At 43.2% G+C, this 22213-nt stretch overlaps 2 protein-coding genes across 5 annotated transcripts in view; one reads left to right on the top strand and one right to left on the bottom strand.

Moving 5' to 3' along the window:
- CDHR4 (cadherin related family member 4) overlaps window positions 1–9758 on the bottom strand; it is a 44586-nt gene extending 34828 nt beyond the window's left edge. For all 3 annotated transcript variants that reach the window (XM_058172723.1, XM_058172724.1, XM_058172722.1), the window contains exons 1-2: window positions 8994–9758; window positions 7367–7387 (exon numbers count right to left, since the gene is read on the bottom strand). In XM_058172723.1, coding sequence (XP_058028706.1) covers window positions 7367–7387; window positions 8994–9066 — 94 coding nt within the window. In that variant the 5' untranslated portion in view covers window positions 9067–9758. The remainder of the gene's footprint in view (window positions 1–7366; window positions 7388–8993) is intronic.
- Window positions 1–22213, top strand: part of AMIGO3 (adhesion molecule with Ig like domain 3) — a 245955-nt gene that overhangs the window by 81124 nt on the left and 142618 nt on the right. The gene's annotated exons all lie outside the window — the stretch shown is intronic.

Below are 22213 nucleotides of genomic sequence, written 5' to 3'. Positions count from 1 at the left end.
GTTATGAACCTATGATTTATTTCATGGTGTAACTTGGCAAGCCCCTGCACAGCATACTCTCTTTCAAGATGTAAGGTATGTTTTCTACCACAAACAAGAAAGATAGCAGGAATGGCAATGGGATATGATTGAAAAAAACACAAGATGGAGGGTGTAAATATGTGATTGAAAGAATTCATATATATAAAAAATGGAACTTCAACCACATTTTTCAGTCACAGTCTTCATTTTTTCTCCACATCCAGTTAATACCCCTGAAACATAGGAGTTCCCCTTGGACACAATGGGAAGACTGGTTTCTGAAGGATGTTTTAATATCCCCCTTTTCTCCTGCTAGTAATCAAGCAGAGAAGCAACCTAGAGCTAAGGAGAAATTTCCTGACAGAACAATTAATAGAGTGGAATAACTTGGCTCTAGAAGTTGTGAATGCTCCAACACTGGAAGTTTTTAAGAAGAGATTGGATAACCATTTGTCTGAAATAGTGTAGTAGGTTTTCCTGCTTGAGCAGGGGGTTGGACTAGAAGACCTCCAAGGTCCCTTCCAACTGTTACTGTTATATTTGTTTATAATTGCCTCCTCAATTATAAAACATTTAATACCTTCTGAGGCAGCACTCCAGGGACTGCCTGTTTTCCTGTATTTTTTTCTCCTGTTGCTTTTATCCTTCTGAACAAGTCCTTCACAGACCATATAAAGAAAAATGCTCCTAAATTCCTAAGTCATAGTGAGACCCCCAAATTTAGAAGAGTTGTTTTGTTAACAGTGTGGGAACACATTTGCACGCTGCAGGAGAAAGTTTGAACAAATATTTGTTGGAATGCATACAGTAAGCAGAAATGGTTTAAGAGGCTCCAGAGACATATATAGCTTTGTCTTTATAACAGATCATTCTTCTCCAAACTTTCTGAATGTGTTGGATAACAGCTGACATTAACCATGCTGGCTGAGAATGATGAGAGGTATAGTCAAGATATTTGCAGAGTAATGGGTATGCACAGCCCTGCACTAATCTCAGCAAGCCTTTTTTTGAAACCCTTCTCTCCTGAAACAATGTTTTTAAATGAATTATACTTAATTATACTTAATTAACACAAATACATGATCCATGGGGAAAAAAATCTAAAACCTGTTCTTGAGGATAGGATATAAAATTATATAGAAAGTCTGAAGGTCTGTTAGACTATTCTAAGAAGCTAAAATGTGCAGACCCAGTTGTATTAATTTTACTTGGTTCCAATAAAATTATTACCCAGGAATTTTTTTTTCCTCAATGAAAAGATTTTACACATCCCTTCTCCTTTTCAAAACTACTTCTGCAATTCTAAACCAATTAATTAATTAATAGTACCAGGGGAAAATAAGAAAGGTATGTTTTATGTATTGTATTTTGGGAATCTCTACATTTCCTGTTGAAAAAGGAATTTGCACAAAAGTGAAACAACTATCGTTTGGTTACCTCAGCAAAACATTTATAAACCAACATAGCTGGGGAGGAAAGGGAGCAACCTTCCTCAATTCATATAGGATGGCTTGATTTTTAGGATTCTGCAGGTTTCTCCAAAGGCTAAAAAAAAATAAACTGGGAAAATTCAGCTGACATAATAAAAATGGTTACTAACAATCAGGCTTTTGATAAGACTTATTTATAATTCTAATTATTTATAATTAATTTATAATAAATTATAAATTATTTATAATTTATATATAAATTATAAGTTATATAAATTATATAAATTATAATTATAATTTATTTTAAAAAATTGTTATTCCCCGAAGGAATCAGTAGATTGTTTAGCCAATTTGCTATCCAGTGGCAAGCTTAATTAACGTTTTCTAAACTTCTTTTGAACAAATTGTTAAGTAAAATTGTGCTATGACAATCTAGCTCAACTAGATTGTCATTTTCTAATAAAAGCATTTGGGCTTTTATTAGAAAACATCTTCTGTCCAAGCTTTTAGGGACCAAAATGACGCAGCTTCCACATAGCAGACCAGAGGCGATTCAGAAAGCAAAAACGAGAATTCTGATTACCGAAAATCTTTCCACAAGGAAAGAAGAGATTTTAATGAAAAGCATACAGGTAGCCCATGACCACAATTGAGCCCAAATTTCTGTTGTTAAGTGAAACATTTGTTAGGTGAGTTTTACAACATTCCTTGCCAGAATTAAGTGAATCACTGCAGTTATAAGTTAGTACCACTGTTGTTAAGTGAATCTGAGTTCATTGACTTTTTTAAAAATTGTATGTATTCAACATTTACATCTTTAAAACATTAAATTTTTAAAGCTTTCCAATACCGGCATTTTTAGTAATATCCACTATCTTTTGGCCGATTATATACATTATATACAAATGCATTTTGTTTCCCCATTGACTTTGCTTATCAAAAACTTGCAAAACGTGGATCACATGATCTTGGGACACAGCAACGGTCATAAATGTGAACCAGTTGCCAAGCACCTAAATTTTGATCACATGATCATGGGGCTGCGACAAAGGTCCTAAGCAGTGGTGGGATTCAGCCAGTTCGCACCACTTCGGGAGAACCGGTTGTTAACTTTCTGAGCAGTTTGGCAAACTGGTTGCTGGAAGAAATCATTACGGCAGAGAACCGGTTGTTAAATTACTTGAATCCCACCACTGGTCCTAAGTGAGAATAGCAGTCATATGTCACTTTTTTCAGTGCCGTTGTAACGTTGAATGGTCACTAAAGGAACTGTTGTAAGTCAAGGACTACCTGTAAACTGTTAATGAGGCTAGGGAAAGAATAAGAGCCAAGTGAGAAAAACAATAGAATCTCTGGCTGCGGACTGTCAATTGCAATTTCAACTGCAGCTGATAGCAGCTTTTTCTCTTGAAATGCCTCGATTCGGACACTGGTCTATAACAGGGGTCTCCAACCTTGGTCCCTTTAAGACTTGTGGACTTCAACTCCCAGAGTCCCTCAGCCAGCAGAGCTGGCTGAGGAACTCTGGGAATTGAAGTCCACAAGTCTTAAAGAAACCAAGGTTGGAGACCCCTGGTCTATAACACTGAAGATCAGGAAAAGCTTTTCAAGTTTTGGACAGGAAACGTTTTCCTTCCCATTTGGAAGGAAAGTATGGGCTGAACTGGGGATCTTCTGCATGACAAACCTGAGCTTGCCCTCGAGCTGCACAAAGGCTTGTTTGGCAAGACACCAGCAATTTGAAATAGATTGTTGAGCCTAAACCCGCAGCCGAACATCAGGATCCTGAAACTAAGGGAGGATCTGCTGATATTTCTTTCCTGGTACCGAATTGGCCTTTACATGTCATTTTACTATCTTTTTCTTCGTGTACATTGTGAACAATTGGCTTTTACTCTCATGGCCCTCTCAGATATCAACTTGTTCATCATGAGGAAAATTCCCTAAAGATAGGGACAGTCTTCTCCTCTGAATCAAATTTAACATAACATAACATAACATCAGAGTTGGAAGGGACCTTGGAGGCCTTCTAGTCCAACCCCCTGCCCAGGCAGGAAACCCTATACCATCTCAGTCAGATGGTTATCCAACATTTTCTTAAAAATTTCCAGTGTTGGAGCATTCACAACTTCTGAAGGCAAGTCGTTCCACTTATTAATTGTTCTAACTGTCAGGAAATTTCTCCTTAGTTCTAAGTTGCTTCTTTCTTTGACCAGTTTCCACCCATTGCTTCTTGTTCTACCCTCAGGTGCTTTGGTGAACAGCCTGACTCCCTCTTCTTTGTGGCAGCCCCTAAGATATTGGAACACAGCTATCATGTCTCCCCTAGTCCTTCTTTTTGTTAAACTAGACATACCCAGTTCCTGCAACCGTTCTTCATATGTTTTATCCTCCAGTCGCCTAATCATCTTTGTTGCTCTACTCTGCACTCTTTCTAGACTCTCAACATCTTTTTTACATCGTGGCGACCAAAACTGGATGCAATATTCCAAGTGTGGCCTTACCAAGGCATTATAAAGTGGTACTAACACTTCACGTGATCTTGATTCTATCCTCTGTTTATGCAGCCCAGAACTGTGTTGGCTTTTTAACAGCTGCTGCACACTGCTGGCTCATATCTAAATGGTTATCCACTAGGACTCCAAGATCCCTCTCACAGGTACTACTATTGAGCAAGGTACCACATATACGGTACTGGTGCATTTTGTTTTTGGCCTAAATGTAGAACCTTACTTTTTCACTGTTGAATTTCATTTTGTTAGATAGCGCCCAATGTTCAAGTCTGTCAAGATCTTTCTGTATCTTGAGCCTATCTTCTGGAGTGTTGGCTATTCCTGCCAGCTTGGTGTCATCTGCAAATTTGATGAGTTCCCCATCTATCCCTCGTCCAAGTCATTGATGAAGATGTTGAAGAGTACTGGGCCTAAAACAGAGCCTTGGGGTACTCCACTGCATACTTCCCTCCATGTGGATGTAGTTCCGTTGAGGACTACACGTTGAGTGCGGTTGGTCAGCCAATTACGAATCCATCTGGTGGTGGTGCTGTCTAACCCACATTTTTCTACTTTATCTAGTAGTAGGTTATGGTCTACTTTATCAAATGCTTTACTGAAGTCCAAGTAAATTATATCGACAGCATTCCTCTGGTCTACTAATTTTGTCATTTTGTCAAAGAATGCGATAAGATTAGTCTGGCATGATCTGTTTTTGACAAACCCATGTTGGCTTTTGGTTATTACTTTGTTTGCTTCTAGGTGTTCGGTGATTCGTTGCTTGATTATCTTTTCCAGAATCTTCCCCGGTATTGAGGTCAGACTGATAGGTCTGTAGTTTCCTGGATCTGTTTTTTTTCCTTTTTTGAAGATGGGAACTACATCAGCTCTTTTCCAGTCCTCTGGCAGCTCCCCTGTGCTCCAGGATCTTTGAAAGATATAGTTCAGTGGTTCTGAGATCACGTCTGCCAGTTCCTTCAGAACCTTGGGGTGTAATCCATCCGGTCCTGGTGATTTGAACTCGTCTAGGGTAGACAGGTGTTCACTTACCATTTTCTTCCCTATTTTAACTTGTGTTTCTAATCTGTTTTTTGTAGTGCTATAAATAGTGCTATAAATTTCTATAAAGCGTTTGTATAAATATGTCAGAAAAGTCAGGAATTGCAGTTTTAGGTGAGCTGGGAGCAAAGGACTGGTCAAAGCACCCAGGCCCTCAAGAGCTTGCTCATCAGGCAAGGCTCAACTGCCTCAGTCAGGAAGTTCATTCTTTACCCCTTCTTTCTTCCAGCAGCCCACTGCGATGGGCAGAATGAGTCCAGGGTTTGATGGCATTTTTCTGACGTTCTGCAGCATTTTATATTCAGCCTCCAAATAATGCTTTGGAGCAGTGGTGGAATTCAATTTTTTTTACTACCAGTTCTGTGGGCATGGTTTGGTGGGCGTGGTGTGGCTGGGTGGGCATGGCAGGGGAAGGATACTGCAAAATCTCCATTCCCACCCCACTCCAGGAGAAGGATACTGCAAAATCTCCATTCCCTCCCCCCTCCCCCCTCCTGGGGGGGGATATTGCAAAATCTCCATTCCCACCCCATCCAGAGGTGGTATTTGCTGGTTCTCTGAACTACTCAAAATTTCCACTATGAGTTCTTCAGAACCTGCTGAATAGCACCGCTGCTTTGGAGTTTGCAGGAGTGTAAACGTAGCCCATGTCTGCCATATTATAAAGCAATGCTCCAATTATGCTATCTGAATTGGAATTGCCCCCTTTACTTGTTCCCGATGTTTGTTTGCTGGAGCAAAGACTTGGAATAAAGATTCCTCCCATGAGCCTTCACACCTCAAAACTGTCCCACTACTGAAGGAAAAAAGCATTACATCTAGCGAAATAGCAGGGAGGCGAAGGTCAATTGAGGACAACTAGAAAACTGGAAAAAGAAAGACAAGTTCAAGAGCCAATTCACTATTTTATATGTCTCTAAAATAATTTCATACCTGGGGAAAGAGGAGGAAACACCTATTATTAATTAGATGCTTTCTGCTTCTTCTCAAGTCAAGGGGGAAAAAAACAGTTTTCCCCCCGAAGTACTCTGAATTCCCAGTTCTCAATTGCCAACAATAGATAATCCTCATGAAACGACAGCATTTTTAACTGAATGAATTAAATATATTGCAGCTTTTTTGTTTTGTTTTTAGAATATTTAATTTGGCACTAAATTGCCTTGAAAGGTATGTTATGGTTTTTTTTAACAATTAAGCAAATACATCAAATTTCCATTCTGTACATTCCAGATATGTTAGAATACAGAACCCATAATTCTCTGCTAATATCTATGCTGATTGGTAGTAAAGCCAGAAACCGTAATAGAAGAGATCTGAGAGCCAGTTGAAAAAGATTTATTGAGAAATAAGTAAATTTAAAAAACATTAGAAAGCAGATAAAACTTAGCTACAAAGAATAGGGAGAAGAGTTTACCAGAACAATTGGCTGGTATTTTATTGTCATTGTTAATTGGTGGATCATTTCTAGTTTGTTATTTTATTGCGGTTTTTTGTTAATTAGAATAACAGAGTTGGAAGGGACCTTGGAGGCCTTCTAGTCCAACCCCCTGCCCAGGCAGGAAACCCTACACCACTTCAGATAAATGGTTATCCAACATCTTCTTAAAAATTTACAGTGTTGGAGCATTCACAGCTTCTGCAGGCAAGTTGTTCCACTTATTAATTGTTCTGTCAGGATATTTCTCCTTAGTTTTAGGTTGCTTCTCTCCTTGATTAGTTTCCACCCATTGCTTCTTGTTCTACCCTCAGGTGCTTTGAAGAACAGCCCGACTCCCTCTTCTTGGTGACAGTCCCTGAGATATTGGAACACTGCTAGTCTCCCCTAGTCCTTCTTTTCATTAAACTAGAGGTACCCAGTTGTTACAATAAAGTATCTTGTAACACTTTAAAAATGGATGCACTGAGTATCACATGAGCTCGTATGTGATAATTAATATGCCGGTTCCAAGGTGCCACTGGATTCTCAGTTGCTTTTTCTTCAGCAGACTTACATAACAATCCCCTCTGGAACAAAGATTTCCATGCTCATTAAGACTCCAGAATGTTCTTGGCCTCCTCTTATCCATCATTGAATTCTAAAATTTCCTAGGGTGCAACCGTATTGTTTTAATCAAAGATTGGATATTTTGTAAAGCTATAGCCCTAGGCAGCCTTGAGGCACCCTGGTGCCTATATGCCCATCTGGTGGCACATGTATTCACATACATATGCTTGGCTATAATCCATGTTTGTCTACATTAAGAACAGTCAGCTTTGTTTTCACAGCTGTCACACATCAAAGGCTGTTCTTGTAGCGCCACTAGCAACCTTATTTTCAAGCCATTGGTGTCTGGCCATTAAATATGGGGAAGCAGGTTTCCTTACCTTCAGCTCCGATATCTGGATCTACAGGTGGGAAGGAAACAAAAGAGAAGTTTATTTTGCTCTACCTACTGTGAGTCGAGTTAACTAGCAAATATCACTCAGAAAATTCACTGCTAAATGAGAAATAAAGGGAGATGTTCCCTGACTGCTTTCAACCCATTTTTATGGTGTGATTGCCTTGCCTCTTCCACATAATTTGATGCTGTTCTGCTACTATTTATGCTATGCCAAGATTTTTTCACCCCAAAACACCACCAGGTGCTATGAATCCATTGTTTGGCTTGATAATGCTCCATTTGGACTCACCCCTTCTTAAGGAAGGGTGGGAAAGGCTGCTCCGGCTCCTTTTGGATCATCTTTGTATCTAGTTCTCTCCTCCTCCAAGAATCTAATCAAGAGCACCAACATTGCACTAATTTCCTCTGCAAATCAGGGCAGGAAAAAAATCAGATGTTCCGTCCCATTGTCACAAAGAATCCAGGAAACTGCCTTTGAGGAACAGGGAGACTGCTTTTGTTAAGACCCAGGACTGCAAACACTTCCAAAGGAAAAAAAGAGGGGGAGGGGAGGTAGAGACCTCCAGATCAAAGAATTAAGCCTGGGGTAGGGGGCCAAAGGAGTGGAGCCCCCTAATATTAGACTGGGCTTGAGGGAAGAGCCAAATAGAGGACCTGCCTGTTAAAGGGCAGAGCTACCATAGGAAGAGCAGAGCAAGGAAACCTGTTTCCCCCCCCACACACACACACACGCTCCAGGCAACACCTTGGAAAACAAACACAAACAAACAAACCAAACAAGCTGTGCCTAGGTCAAGAGCTGCTTTGTTTTTGTTTTCCTCCCTTAAGAACTGGCAAGGCAAAGGGACGGGAAGCCATTTGGTCCTGATCAGCCCTGCAGACCCGGCTTCAATCTCTGAGCCTCGGTGCAGATGAAGGGAGGCTGCACTGGAGCTAGCCGGACTGGGACACTTGCTGTTTGGCAAGTGAGCTTTGACAGGTCACTGCAGGTGTAATTAACACCAGCACCCAAATCGGAGGGACAAGTCCTGATAGGAAGCAAGTGCTGCACTTTGCCAGGAGGCCCATGGATTCCCATGAGCGGGGTTGGGGGTTCCTACAGCCCCCCCCCCAAATTCATTCAAGAAACACTGCAGCTCGTGCGCCCTACAGTTGCACATAGTATTTGTGCAAATCACATGCTTCAAGAGATCTGGTGGAAGTATTCTGCTGAGGTGCTTATCTACCTATGATTCATGGTCCATTTTATTCTTTCCTACAAGGGGTCCCATGTAGATTGAATGCACCTCTCAGAAGCCGAACAGCACTTTGGGAAGGGTAATCCAGTTCAGAAAAGCCTCCTCCCCCCTCACCAAATTGACCCTCAGCCATAGTTCAAAAGATGATCGAAGATAATATTTGTAGTTCTGGGTAGCACTGTGGGATCCACAATGCTCTCTAACCTTGTTTTGTTGCAGATGTTTCATTACCAAAATAGGTAACTTCATCAGTGCTAGTGATGTCTAGCACTGATATTAACTAGTTTGAGAAAGGAAACACCTGTAACAAAACAACCAAACTCAGAGAGCACAAAGAACCCCCAAAATTCAAAAGCACAAGCAAATGCTTACCTATTGCCCAGGCAATGAAGAGCAGAAAAAGGAACGAAGGCCTGTCCCACTCCACTAGGCCAAGTCGCTGCATTTTGTCAAAGTTGCAGACTCTCCCAAGGTTGCCAGATTGTGTTGCTAACAACACTGGGCTGGGCAGGATTAGGCACGGCAAATCTCACCTGTGAAAGCTGTAACCCTTTGCTATGAAAGTCATTTGCTACAAGCTGGGCAGCAAATGAAACAAAGAAATAAAACCCTGCCCAAGAAAAGTTGAGAGAAATCCAGAAGTTCCAAGCCATCTCATTGTTTCAGGGCTCATCCAAGCATTGACTGCTCTTTTGCCTCCATTCCTTTGTCCAAAAGCACATCTAATGCACTCCCCAAGATGATATTATGGGCTATTTCAACCTAAGCTTCAGCTCCAAGAGTCTTTTCCAAGGCAATTTCCAAAAATAGAGCAAGATGCATAAGTAATTCTGTTTATATTTACTGTGAGAGGAAAGGTCATCCATGAAAACTGCTTTCTTTACCTGATCAATCGATGTATTTATTGTTTTGACCAAACCATGACAAATAACACAAAGCCTACAGAGGGATTATAAAATGGAAACTAGGCTCCTGATTTTGGAAAACCCTGGGGCAAAATTTCTAGTATAGGGTTGGGAAATTAAATCCATAAATAAAGTTCCACGACAGCCATGAAGCAAATAATATTTGTGCGTTTTTCTTTTTTTCAAGGAGGCTGCAATTTAGCAAATCAGGTTGGGAGGAGGAAGTTGTCCCCCTTTCCCTTTTCTGATCGACCCCCGCACCATGCACGTGCCTACAAGGAGAAGGAGACCTTTCCGGGGCAGAGACCTAATCATGCAGGCAGAGATTGCCAACGTCTTCGCGGGGCGGGGGCGGGGGGGGGATGGTTGGCCAATGTGAACAAGGAAGTCTGGATCAAATCTTCATTCAACAGTGTACTTCCTCGGGGGCTTCCTTCCTCTACTCCACCTTCTATAAGCGCTGTGGAAAAAAGGGGAAGGGAGAGAGAAACAATAGTACATTAATATCCAGAAGCTGAATCATAAAATCCCACAATCGTTTCTCCTGGAGGGGGCAGGGAAGGAATTGTCATATCCGATACTAATGGTGGTGGTGATGATGATGACGCTGATGATGGAGAAGGAGGAAGTAATTCTCCGAAGTGCCACTGGTCGGACCTGGCATGCTCGGCCGGGTTTTTTGTCCCGCTCAGAGTGGCCAGAAGAGTGCGCTGTTGCGCCGTGATCGGCCGCTTTGGCTGAAGGGCGCCAGGCAGCTGCTTCTGCTGCCCCTGAGCTCGCTTTCCCGGGCTCTCCTCATGCATAAGGGTCCGTAGAAGGCTCTGCGCGGAAGGTATCGCTGCAGTCTCTGACTCTTCGGGCTCGGGCTCGGGCTCGCAGTCGTGATCGTGAGCGCGTCCACACAGTAATCTTAGCGTTATTTTCAGCTTTCCAGTCTAGCCTACCGCGCTGATATTTCCTCGTGGTCTCCCATCCAAGTAGGGCTGACCGATAGAGGGCGGCAAAGAATTTATTTTTCTGTCTCCCTAGGCTTCTGGGCTTTTTGCCAGATGCCTCTGGTAGCTCTGTCCAAGCCCTGATCAGTTCTGACCCGCCTTAATTTTTCTAGATCGATTAGGGTCCACTCGGTGTCCAATGCTACCGATACCCGCAGTGGGGGTTCGTTTGGCTGCAAGATGGCGTGTTCTTTCTGTGAAACTGGAAATGCCATGGTTGTATCCACCCCCAGGCCATGAATGCACCAGAAGAAAGTCAGCCCTTGCAGAGACTTTTTTTCCTGGAGATGCAAATGGATGTAACGGTTGTCCTGCAAGGAACTACAACTATAACCTAGTTCAGTGATGGCTAACCTTTTCGCCATTGCGTGCCAAAAGCAGGGGGAGTGTGTGGGGGGGTCACGCACATGCGTGCCCACAGCCATAATTTAATGCCTTCCCCGCACATGTGCATGCAACACACACACCCGTGCTCTCCCGCTTTTGGCTCGCAACAGCAAAAAGGTGGGCCTGGTAGGCCTGCTTTCTTGGAGCCTGGGGAGGGCAAAAACAGCCTCCCCCCCCCAGACCCTACAGAGGCCAGAAATGGCCTATTTCCCAGCCGGGACCGAAAGCCCCGAAAATCAGCTGGCTGGCGCAAGCATGCACGCTGGAGCTGAGCTAGGGCAATGCTCACGTGCCCACATTCTGCGTGCACGTGTGCCCTAAGTTCGCCATCACGGACCTAGTTTATACAATAGACTAAACTGCCATTGGTTTCACCATGTTTTCTTCAATAATGTATGCTTAGCCATCATTTACAAACTGGTGTGTGAAACATGAGGCACTAAATTAAGCGAACCCTTGTGATTTAGTGTGTTGTGTGGCCCAAGCATGTAAGAGGATTCTAAAAAGAGAGATTTAAGGAATGTCAGGCTGGAGGGAAGAAAACCTTAAGGTGCAGCTGTTGGCCTGCAGGCCCTGGGTTCAGAGGGCTGAGGTTTGGGCATCTGCGGGTTTGAATATGAATTCTGCTTCCATTTATGGCTGAATTTCCACCTTCGTATTGCTGCACTCTGATGCACAGGCCCTTGAGGGGATTATTCAGTGAGCTGGATGATGATTTATTCGACCTTTTTATGCGTAACCTCGTTGCTTTGGGGAATGGCTTATGACATTTTGCAATGCTTTAATTTGTCTTTTATTTGAGACATTATGCCCCATCCTTCCATTCTGGATGTGGGCTTCGTCTTGGTTTCTTTAACTGGGGAGATTGCTCACTATGATTCAGTTTTACTGTTTCAAAAAACAGTGGCACGTAACAGTGCAATACATATATTCTCAGAGCTCTTTGCCGAATCAATGGGCATTATTAAAATTAAGCCAGAGCCAGCCTGATTTAGTGGTTGAGGCACCAGGCTAAAAACTGAGAAAGTGTGAGTTCTAGTCCTGCCTTGGGCACAAAGCCAGCTAGCCAACCTGGGTTCAGTCTCTCTCGCTAGCCCTAAGAAGAAAGAAATGGCAAACCACTTCTGAAATCTTGCCCCCCCCAAAATGCAGGGACTTGTCCATGCTGTTGCCAAGGTCAAGAACTGACTCAAAAGCACAATAAATAAATAAATAATAAAACAAAGTGCAGGAAAGAAGAGAGAACTCTGCAGTTTGACCTAGATTGCAATGTCCTGGCAGCCCTGAGAATACAGGAGTTTGGAGGGGCATTTTACTTTTACTAAGACCTACCTAGTGGCAATGAGGGAGGCGAAACGTTCCTATGTTTCCACCCTCATTGCATCGGCAGATAACCGCCCGGCCGCCCTGTTTCGGGTGACCCGTTCCCTCCTTCAACAGGAGGGTCGGGATGACCCCCTACAGGGACGAGCTGAGGAGTTTAACGGTTATCTATACGATAAAATCGTTCAGCTTCGGGATGGCTTGGACCATGATTGCGATGATTCAGCCAAGATGGCAGAGACACGTCTTGTGGAGGTTATTTGGGATGAGTTTGATTCTGTGGCTCTTGAGGACGTGGACAGGCTGCTGGGGAGGTTGCATGCAACTACATGTTTACTGGACCCGTGTCCTTCCTGGTTAGTACTGGCTGCTCAGGAAGTGACACGAGGCTGGCTCCAGGGGATTATAAATGCTTCTTTGGTTGAAGGGGTTTTCCCCGCCGCCTTGAAAGAGGCGGTGGTGAGACCTCTCCTGAAGAAGCCTTCCCTGGACCCAGCTATTTTGGGAAATTACCGTCCAGTCTCCAACCTTCGCTTTTTAGCGAAGGTTGTAGAGAGTGTGGTTGCATGGCAGCTTCCCCGGCACCTGGAGGAAGCTGTCTATCTAGACCCGTTCCAGTCCGGCTTCCGACCCGGTTACAGCACGGAGACGGCTTTGGTCGCGTTGGTGGATGACCTCTGGAGGGCTAGGGACAGGGGTTGTTCCTCTGCCCTGGTCCTATTAGATCTCTCAGCGGCTTTTGATACCATCAACCATGGTATCCTGCTGCGCCGGTTCGAGGGATTGGGAGTGGGAGGCACCGTTTATCGATGGTTCTCCTCCTATCTCTCCGACGATGCATGAGCAGTGTTGACAGGGGGCAGAGGTCGTCCTCGAGGTGCCTCACTTGTGGGATACCTCAGGGGTCGATTCTCTCGCCTACCCTGTTCAACATCTATATGAAGCCGCTGGGTGAGGTCATCAGTGGTTTTGGGGTGAGTTATCATCTGTACGCGGATGATACCCAGCTGTACTTTTACACCCCGGACCACCCCAACGAAGCGGTCGAAGTGTTGTCCCGGTGCCTGGAAGCTGTACGGGTCTGGATGGGGAGAAACAGACTCAAGCTCAATCCCGCCAAGACGGAGTGGCTGTGGATGCCGGCACCCCGGTACAGGCAGGTGCATCCCCACCTGACTGTTGAAGCAGTTAGTGGCCCCAAAGGAGGTGGTTCGCAACTTGGGCGTCCTCCTGGATGGACGGCTGTCCTTTGATGAACATCTGGCGGCCGTCTCCAGGAGGGCCTTTTACCAAGTTCGCTTGGTTCGCCAGTTGCATCCCTTCCTTGCCTTATGCACAGTCACTCACGCTCTGGTTACGTCTCGGCTGGATTACTGCAATGCTCTCTCATGGGGCTGCCCTTGAGGTGCACCCGGAGGCTGCAGTTAGTCCAGAATGCAGCTGCGCGAGTAGTAATGGGAGCCGCTCGTGGCTTCCACGTAACACCACTGCTCCTCAGTCTGCACTGGCTTCCTGTGGTCTTTCGGGTGCGCTTCAAGATTCTGGTTACCACCTTTAAAGCGCTCCATGGCTTAGGACCCGGGTACTTACGAGACCGCCTGCTGCAACCCTATGCCTCCCACCGACCCGTACGCTCTCATAGAGAGGGTCTCCTCAGGGTGCCGTCCGCCAAACAATGTCGGCTGGCGGCCCCCAGGAGTAGGGCCTTCTCTGTGGGAGCATCGACGCTCTGGAATGAACTCCCCCCTGGTCTACGTCAAGTGCCTGATCTTCGGACCTTCCGTCGTGAGCTAAAAACATATTTATTCATCCAAGCGGGACTGGCATAAAAGGATTGATTTTAAATTGGGTTTTAGTAGTATTTTAAATTTTAAATTCATTTTAATTCTGAGCCATTTAGAAATTTTATATTTTAAATTCGTTTTAATTGTATATATTTTGTATTTTATTCTGGCTGTACACCGCCCTGAGTCCTTCGGGAGAAGGGCGGTATAAAAATTTAATAAAATAAAATAAATAAAATTTTTTTGAAGGGATACCAATGCAGAAAAATAGATTGAAGAACTAACACTTCATAGAAATGGGTAAAAGACTCACTATTGTGTGTAGTTGAGAGTTGCTGCTGCTGCTGCTGCTACTAACTGCTAAAGAAGTTGTAGAGAAGCTTAAATATGTTGGATTGACACTTATCACCCCCCCTCCCCAACTTCTGTGGGGCTTTAGTACCTATTTGTCCTTCCTATATATGAAGTTGGAGCAGAAAAAAGGAAGTTCTCATGGCCTTGGCGTGAGGCCCTGGGTTGCGGGGGGGATGGGCTTTTGAGAGGATTTTGTGCTTGAGGAGAACTGCCAAGTATGGGGAGGTGGAAGGCTGCACATCCGTTTCTGCAGCAGAGGAAGAACTCGGCTCCCCAAGATATATATTTCAAAGTCTATACTGTCTTGGAAGGAAGGCTTTGGCTGAGTGAGTCAGGAAACTCAAGAGAGCAAAACTGAATCCAAAAAACAGCCAGAGACCTTAGAGAAACAAGGATGTTTTAACAATGAATAGAGACCAGAGGCTGAGAAGTTTTGGGGCGGGAGGAGTCTTGATGTGTGTCTTGCTTCAGGCTGGGCTCTGTGTGTAGGAAACGCTAGGCTTCTGTGCAGGATCCAGTGTGGATCATTCACATGTGACTGAGGCCTCAGCATACCAAGAAACCCTGATGGGGCTGTGTATCTCATATGTTCTTTATTTTTTGTTTTTTGAACGAAACTTGATACCTTTACAGAAATACTGTTTGTCAGTTGAAGTAGGGGGTCGTTGTTTTTATTTGGACCGAGCATTATTATTTACTCATAACGCACAAGTGTTTTGAGTAATACCCATGGCTGTATCAACATCTGAATCCTTTTTCTCTGTTGCTTTGTGGACTCTGTTGCTGAAAGCAGCTTATACATATTTTGAAATAAACAAATATATCTTCTAAAGTGATCTATGCTGCTGGGGATGGGAGAGGAAAGGAGAGAGAATTCCTAGAATACAAATTTCAGGCGTGTTATATTTAGGTTTGCCAACTGACCAGAAAAAAAAAATGCTGGCCTGGCATTGACTTGTGCTTTTTAACAACAGCTTGAGGTTCAGAAAACAATAAGGCTCACAGCATGTAGATAACCAGTATCACTTGCTTGTCAAACTGCTGTTACAAGCACTGGAGAGTTGAAAAGTTGCCAGTCTTAAATTAATCAGCTTGCATTTCTGACAAATAGCTGGGGCTAAGGAGGCTTGTAGGCTTGTAGGTTTCGTGGCACTGTCTCTTAGCATGCAGTTATTTTAGAGCAGGGATTTTCCTGAATCAAACGAAGCCAATATAGCAGGGTTGGGTTCCTGCTCGGAATAGGATTCCACTGACCTTGTACACAGCACAGAGGCTTTCCCCAGGAGTTGTACTTCAACTAATGCAGCACAGTTATTTTCTTGGAGAAAACCTTCAGTAGGGCCAAAATGTCAGAATGGGCATTCATTTTCTCTAGAAGCCTTTATCAGGGTGACTGTTGCAAGACAGAGAGAATGTCAGAAAAGAAACATAAAGTCCAAAAATAAGAAACCTTGCTTGCATTTTAGACTCTGGTTGGAGATAGAAATTGCACCAAGCACTCAAGGACGAAGAAAGAATGACTGACCTCTCTTCATAATCTTCCTTGAGTAAATTATAGGGTCTCCTTGCTAATCTAATCTGCAAATCTTGAATTAATAATCCTAAAAAATGCAAAAGTGTGTCTGTGTGTGTTTGGATTTATCCAACCTTGAATTTTGGATTGTATTTTCCTTTCTTGGACTGATGAACCTATATACTCTTTGAAGGCCAGCAAAAGTAATTGCTCGAGTTTTAAGAAAAAAGTTTTTAAGAAAAGACTGGACAGCACCTACCGTATGTGAAATGGTATAAGGTCTCCTGACCTTGAGCAGGGGGTTGGATTAGAAGACCTCCAAGGTCCCTTCCAGCTCTATTCTGATTGATTGACGGCAGACTCTCCAATCTGCAGCTGGCTATCCAAGTAAAAGATTCCCATGGCCCTTCTGTGAAATGTTGAAATTATCAATAAAGCAGGCAGCAGTGTGATAGCTGGATTTGTGAGCAAGACTGAATTCAAGGGCCTGATGCTTTCTATCCATTTTTCAGGCAAGCCCTCGCACTAAAGGCTGTAAGTGCAAACCTGATCCAAAATCCCATTAGGGAAAGCTAAACAATTTTTTAAACCTGAAGTGGGCAAGCCCTTGCCCTCAGCATTGCTCATGCCCTTCTCCCATGTACTCCCCCCCTTAGCCTCTCCTTGCTGATTTTGGAGGAACAAGCCTAATTTCCTGCTATAGAAATAGCCTGAGCCCAATGTTGTCCTTAGTCTCTTAACAGTGGGTGTGTAAGAGGGAGCTGCTGAGGCTTGTACCTGTCAAACCAAGCCCTCAGGAATGAGGAGGAGGAGGAGGAAGAACTGGCAACTTGGGTGGGGTACCCTCTGCACAGCAGGCAGCCTGTTCGAGAGTCCAGCTTGTGCCAGCTGGCTTGGGAGAAGAGCCCTCCTACTGCTTGCCACTGAATTCCAACTGCACACAGATGGCGTTACTTCGGATTGTGGATTCAAACCCTGGCGGGTGAGGAGATCCAATTACAGGGCTACTATCTGCTGTGAGGCTACTCTAGGTCCCTGCTTGCTGGATTTTTCGACTTGCGTCAGTTGTGATGGTTCCAGTTACAGTGCTGTTTTAGGAAGAAAAGATTTCTATGAGGATTTTGCTGGGCTGAATCCTACCATCATTTGCTAATCTTTAAGTAAAAATATTGCAGTGGCTGGAATTTCCTCTAGTTTAATTGCCGAGGATGAGGTCAGTCAAAGAAGGACTGCGTATGAACACACTGCCCAGGGCCTCTGAGTAAATCAGCACTTAATCCACAGGGCTTCTGTTAATAGAGCTGGTTGCCAATCTGTGTCCAGCTCAGCAAACGGCTACCTATATGAGCCCAGTCTCCTGTTTCCAACAGTGCTCTCTGTGTCCCCAGGAAATCTACAAGGTGCACATAAATAAAACATCCCTTCTCTAGCCAGATAGAATGTGGTATACCTGTATATAGTCTGATTTTTTTAAAAGAAGAGGTTCCAGTGGCTCAAGTAAGCAAGTCAAGGTGTCTCTATAAAAATAATGATGTTATTATTATGGGTGATCACACAGCCAAATGTTTACACTGGATTTAGCACTTTTGTCTACCTCTTGAGTCATTCCCCAGCAGTTGGGATAGGTAGCTGTTGTTGTTGATGGTGTTAAAGGTATTGTTACTATTATCATTTTAATTAGTGGTTGAGATGGACGGGTAGGCATATATTTGTTTATGTATAGCTTCAAAAAATGAGCAATGCTGAACGAGAACCAGGGATTATTTTGCCAGCATTGACCATTGTACACACAGCCAGCCTTGACACAGTTAAAGCAGGTTATGGAGACTTTTTAATTAATTTCATTTCCACTGAGGGCATTCCTCCTTCTGTAATAATGGAGCTCTCAGATAATTTCCATAATAGGCCCACCAGAAGTAGTAAAATAAACTGCCTCTCTAGGAAAGATAAACAATATTATGGGTCTCCTGCTTTTGACTGTGATGATACTGTATGGCAAGTTTACACGGCAGCCCTATAGTCTATCAAAATTTACGTGAATTTATTGCCACGTAGATGAGTTTAAGGTTGGCCAATCTTGAGATCCAAAGTAATTTAGCTGTGACAGGTTTTGTTGGGTGTAACTTTTTATTATTATTATTATTTTAAGAAAAAGTTTTTAAGAAAAGACTGGACAGCACCTACCGTATGTGAAATGGTATAAGGTCTCCTGACCTTGAGCAGGGGGTTGGATTAGAAGACCTCCAAGGTCCCTTCCAGCTCTATTCTGATTGATTGACGGCAGACTCTCCAATCTGCAGCTGGCTACCAAAGTAAAAGATTCCCATGGCCCTTCTGTGAAATGTTGAAATTATCAATAAAGCAGGCAGCAGTGTGATAGCTGGATTTGTGAGCAAGACTGAATTCAAGGGCCGGATGCTTTCTATCCATTTTTCAGGCAAGCCCTCGCACTAAAGGCTGTAAGTGCAAACCTGATCCAAAATCCCATTAGGGAAAGCTAAACAATTTTTTAAACCTTCTGAAGTGGGCAAGCCCTTGCCCTCAGCATTGCTCATGCCCTTCTCCCATGTACTCCCCCCCTTAGCCTCTCCTTGCTGATTTTGGAGGAACAAGCCTAATTTCCTGCTATAGAAATAGCCTGAGCCCAGTGTTGTCCTTAGTCTCTTAACAGTGGGTGTGTAAGAGGGAGCTGCTGAGGCTTGTACCTGTCAAACCAAGCCCTCAGGAATGAGGAGGAGGAGGAGGAAGAACTGGCAACTTGGGTGGGGTACCCTCTGCACAGCAGGCAGCCTGTTCGGGAGTCCAGCTTGTGCCAGCTGGCTTGGGAGAAGAGCCCTCCTACTGCTTGCCACTGAATTCCAACTGCACACAGATGGCGTTACTTCGGATTGTGGATTCAAACCCTGGCGGGTGAGGAGATCCAATTACAGGGCTACTATCTGCTGTGAGGCTACTCTAGGTCCCTGCTTGCTGGATTTTTCGACTTGCGTCAGTTGTGATGGTTCCAGTTACAGTGCTGTTTTAGGAAGAAAAGATTTCTATGAGGATTTTGCTGGGCTGAATCCTACCATCATTTGCTAATCTTTAAGTAAAAATATTGCAGTGGCTGGAATTTCCTCTAGTTTAATTGCCCAGGATGAGGTCAGTCAAAGAAGGACTGCGTATGAACACACTGCCCAGGGCCTCTGAGTAAATCAGCACTTAATCCACAGGGCTTCTGTTAATAGAGCTGGTTGCCAATCTATGTCCAGCTCAGCAAACGGCTACCTATATGAGCCCAGTCTCCTGTTTCCAACAGTGCTCTCTGTGTCCCCAGGAAATCTACAAGGTGCACATAAATAAAACATCCCTTCTCTAGCCAGATAGAATGTGGTATATCTGTATATAGTCTGATTTTTTTAAAAGAAGAGGTTCCAGTGGCTCAAGTAAGCAAGTCAAGGTGTCTCTATAAAAATAATGATGTTATTATTATGGGTGATCACACAGCCAAATGTTTACACTGGATTTAGCACTTTTGTCTACCTCTTGAGTCATTCCCTAGCAGTTGGGATAGGTAGCTGTTGTTGTTGATGGTGTTAAAGGTATTGTTACTATTATTATTTTAATTAGTGGTTGAGATGGACGGGTAGGCATATATTTGTTTATGTATAGCTTCAAAAAATGAGCAATGCTGAACGAGAACCAGGGATTATTTTGCCAGCATTGACCATTGTACACACAGCCAGCCCTGACACAGTTAAAGCAGGTTATGGAGACTTTTTAATTAATTTCATTTCCACTGAGGGCATTCCTCCTTCTGTAATAATGGAGCTCTCAGATAATTTCCATAATAGGCCCACCAGAAGTAGTAAAATAAACTGCCTCTCTAGGAAAGATAAACAATATTATGGGTCTCCTGGTTTTGACTGTGATGATACTGTATGGCAAGTTTACACGGCAGCCCTATAGTCTATCAAAATTTACATGAATTTATTGCCACGTAGATGAGTTTAAGGTTGGCCAATCTTGAGATCCAAAGTAATTTAGCTGTGACAGGTTTTGTTGGGTGTAACTTTTTATTATTATTATTATTTTAATTAGTGGTTGAGATGGACGGGTAGGCATATATTTGTTTATGTATAGCTTCAAAAAATGAGCAATGCTGAACGAGAACCAGGGATTATTTTGCCAGCATTGACCATTGTACACACAGCCAGCCTTGACACAGTTAAAGCAGGTTATGGAGACTTTTTAATTAATTTCATTTCCACTGAGGGCATTCCTCCTTCTGTAATAATGGAGCTCTCAGATAATTTCCATAATAGGCCCACCAGAAGTAGTAAAATAAACTGCCTCTCTAGGAAAGATAAACAATATTATGGGTCTCCTGCTTTTGACTGTGATGATACTGTATGGCAAGTTTACACGGCAGCCCTATAGTCTATCAAAATTTACGTGAATTTATTGCCACGTAGATGAGTTTAAGGTTGGCCAATCTTGAGATCCAAAGTAATTTAGCTGTGACAGGTTTTGTTGGGTGTAACTTTTTTATTATTATTATTATTTATTTGATTTTTATACCACCCTTCTCCCGAAGGACTCAGGGCGGTCTACAGGCAAAAATAAAACAGATAATACAATATACAATTTAAAAAGCAGATTAAAAAACTTATTTTAAAATTAGCCTGATAGTTTAAAATATACTAAACTAAAAAACCCCATTTAAAATTAATTAATAAAATTTAAAATTTAAAATTAATAAAATTCAATTCAAGCCAGCCCCGCGCGAATGAAAAGATGTGTCTTCAGTTCGCGACGGAAAGTCCGAAGGTCAGGTATTTGGCGTAAACCCGGGGGAAGCTCGTTCCAGAGTGTGGGAGCCCCCACAGAGAAGGCCCTTCCCCTGGGGGCCGCCAGCCGACATTGTTTGGCGGACGGCACCCTGAGAAGTCCCTCTCTGTGAGAGCGTACGGGTCGGTGGGAGGCATGTGGTAACAGCAGGCGGTCCCGTAAGTACCCAGGCCCTAAGCCATGGAGTGTTTTAAAGGTCATAACCAACACTTTAAAGTGCACTCGAAAGGCCACAGGTAGCCAGTGCAGTCTGCGCAGGAGCGGTGTTACGTGAGAGCTACGCGTAGCTCCCTCTATCACCCGCGCAGCTGCAACTTAAAGGCCTTCATAGATTTTTTCAGAGACCTTTATATGCGGCTCTTTTAGCTGATTGGAATTCTAAACCAACACTTTTAGTTGGCAATATTCTGATTGTACTCCAACTGATTCCTGTGATAGATTTGATATGATTTCTCAGAGATGGACCAGAATTTCTTGAACTTGGTGAGAAATTAATAATCTCTTCCCAATGGACAGGATATTATAAGAATAGACCTTGTGGATAACGAACAAATAAAAAAATATATTTCCCAAACCGGCTTTAGCTAGTATGAGACTTCAGTATTCTTATCAAGCCAATTTTTTTTTATTTTGAATTTATATCCCGCCCTTCTCCGAAGACTCAGGGTGGCTTACAATGTGTTAAGCAATAGTCTTCATCCAATTGTATATTATATACAAAGTCAACTTTTATTGCCCCCAACAATCTGGGTCCTCATTTTACCTACCTTATAAAGGATGGAAGGCTGAGTCAATCTTGGGCCTGGTAGGGCTTGAACCTGCAGTAATTGCAAGCAGCTGTGTTAATATCAATTAACAATTTTATGATTGTATGCAAGCTTGTATATCGATATTCCCAACTTGCATATCTATACCTGAATGAAAGAAGAGGGAGGGGAATCCATGGTTTTAGAAAAGATCTGATAATTAAGGTCAGGCTTTAAATCTATTGAAAAGGGAGGAGGATAAGAAAGAGTGGTAATTTCCCAGTGTCAGAAGAATAAAGGGAGAAGCATTCCAGTGAATGAGTTGGCAGCCTATGCTAGACAGGCTAATCCAAGTGCCTGAGGAATGAATCTAAAGGTTTCTTTTAAAAAACCATAAGGGGAATAAAGATATAGTTCATTGATATCAAAATTCAAACCCGTGGGGCCATCCCACAGAAAGCTGGGAGAAATGTCATCATAATCATTGGGATTTGTAGCAAACGACCATGACAATATATCTTCTAAACAACAGGACACTTATATGCCTAATGGTTTCCAAAGGGAGTAGCTATGTCAGATTTTTGCTACAGACATTATAGTCCTGTGACCCCTTGAAGAAAAACAAATTGATTAGCAGCGAGTTTTACAACTCTGCTTGCAAAAAGTTCATAATCTAAAGTAAACACCAAGGAAGATATTGGAGGGAGTGGAGAGAGGGGAAAAGAATAGCAAAGAAAGAACAGATGCCATTGTAC

The sequence above is a fragment of the Ahaetulla prasina genome, chromosome 2 (genome assembly GCF_028640845.1).
Source record: "Ahaetulla prasina isolate Xishuangbanna chromosome 2, ASM2864084v1, whole genome shotgun sequence".
NCBI classification, from domain to species: domain Eukaryota; kingdom Metazoa; phylum Chordata; class Lepidosauria; order Squamata; family Colubridae; genus Ahaetulla; species Ahaetulla prasina.
This window is presented reverse-complemented; position numbering and strand designations above follow the sequence as displayed.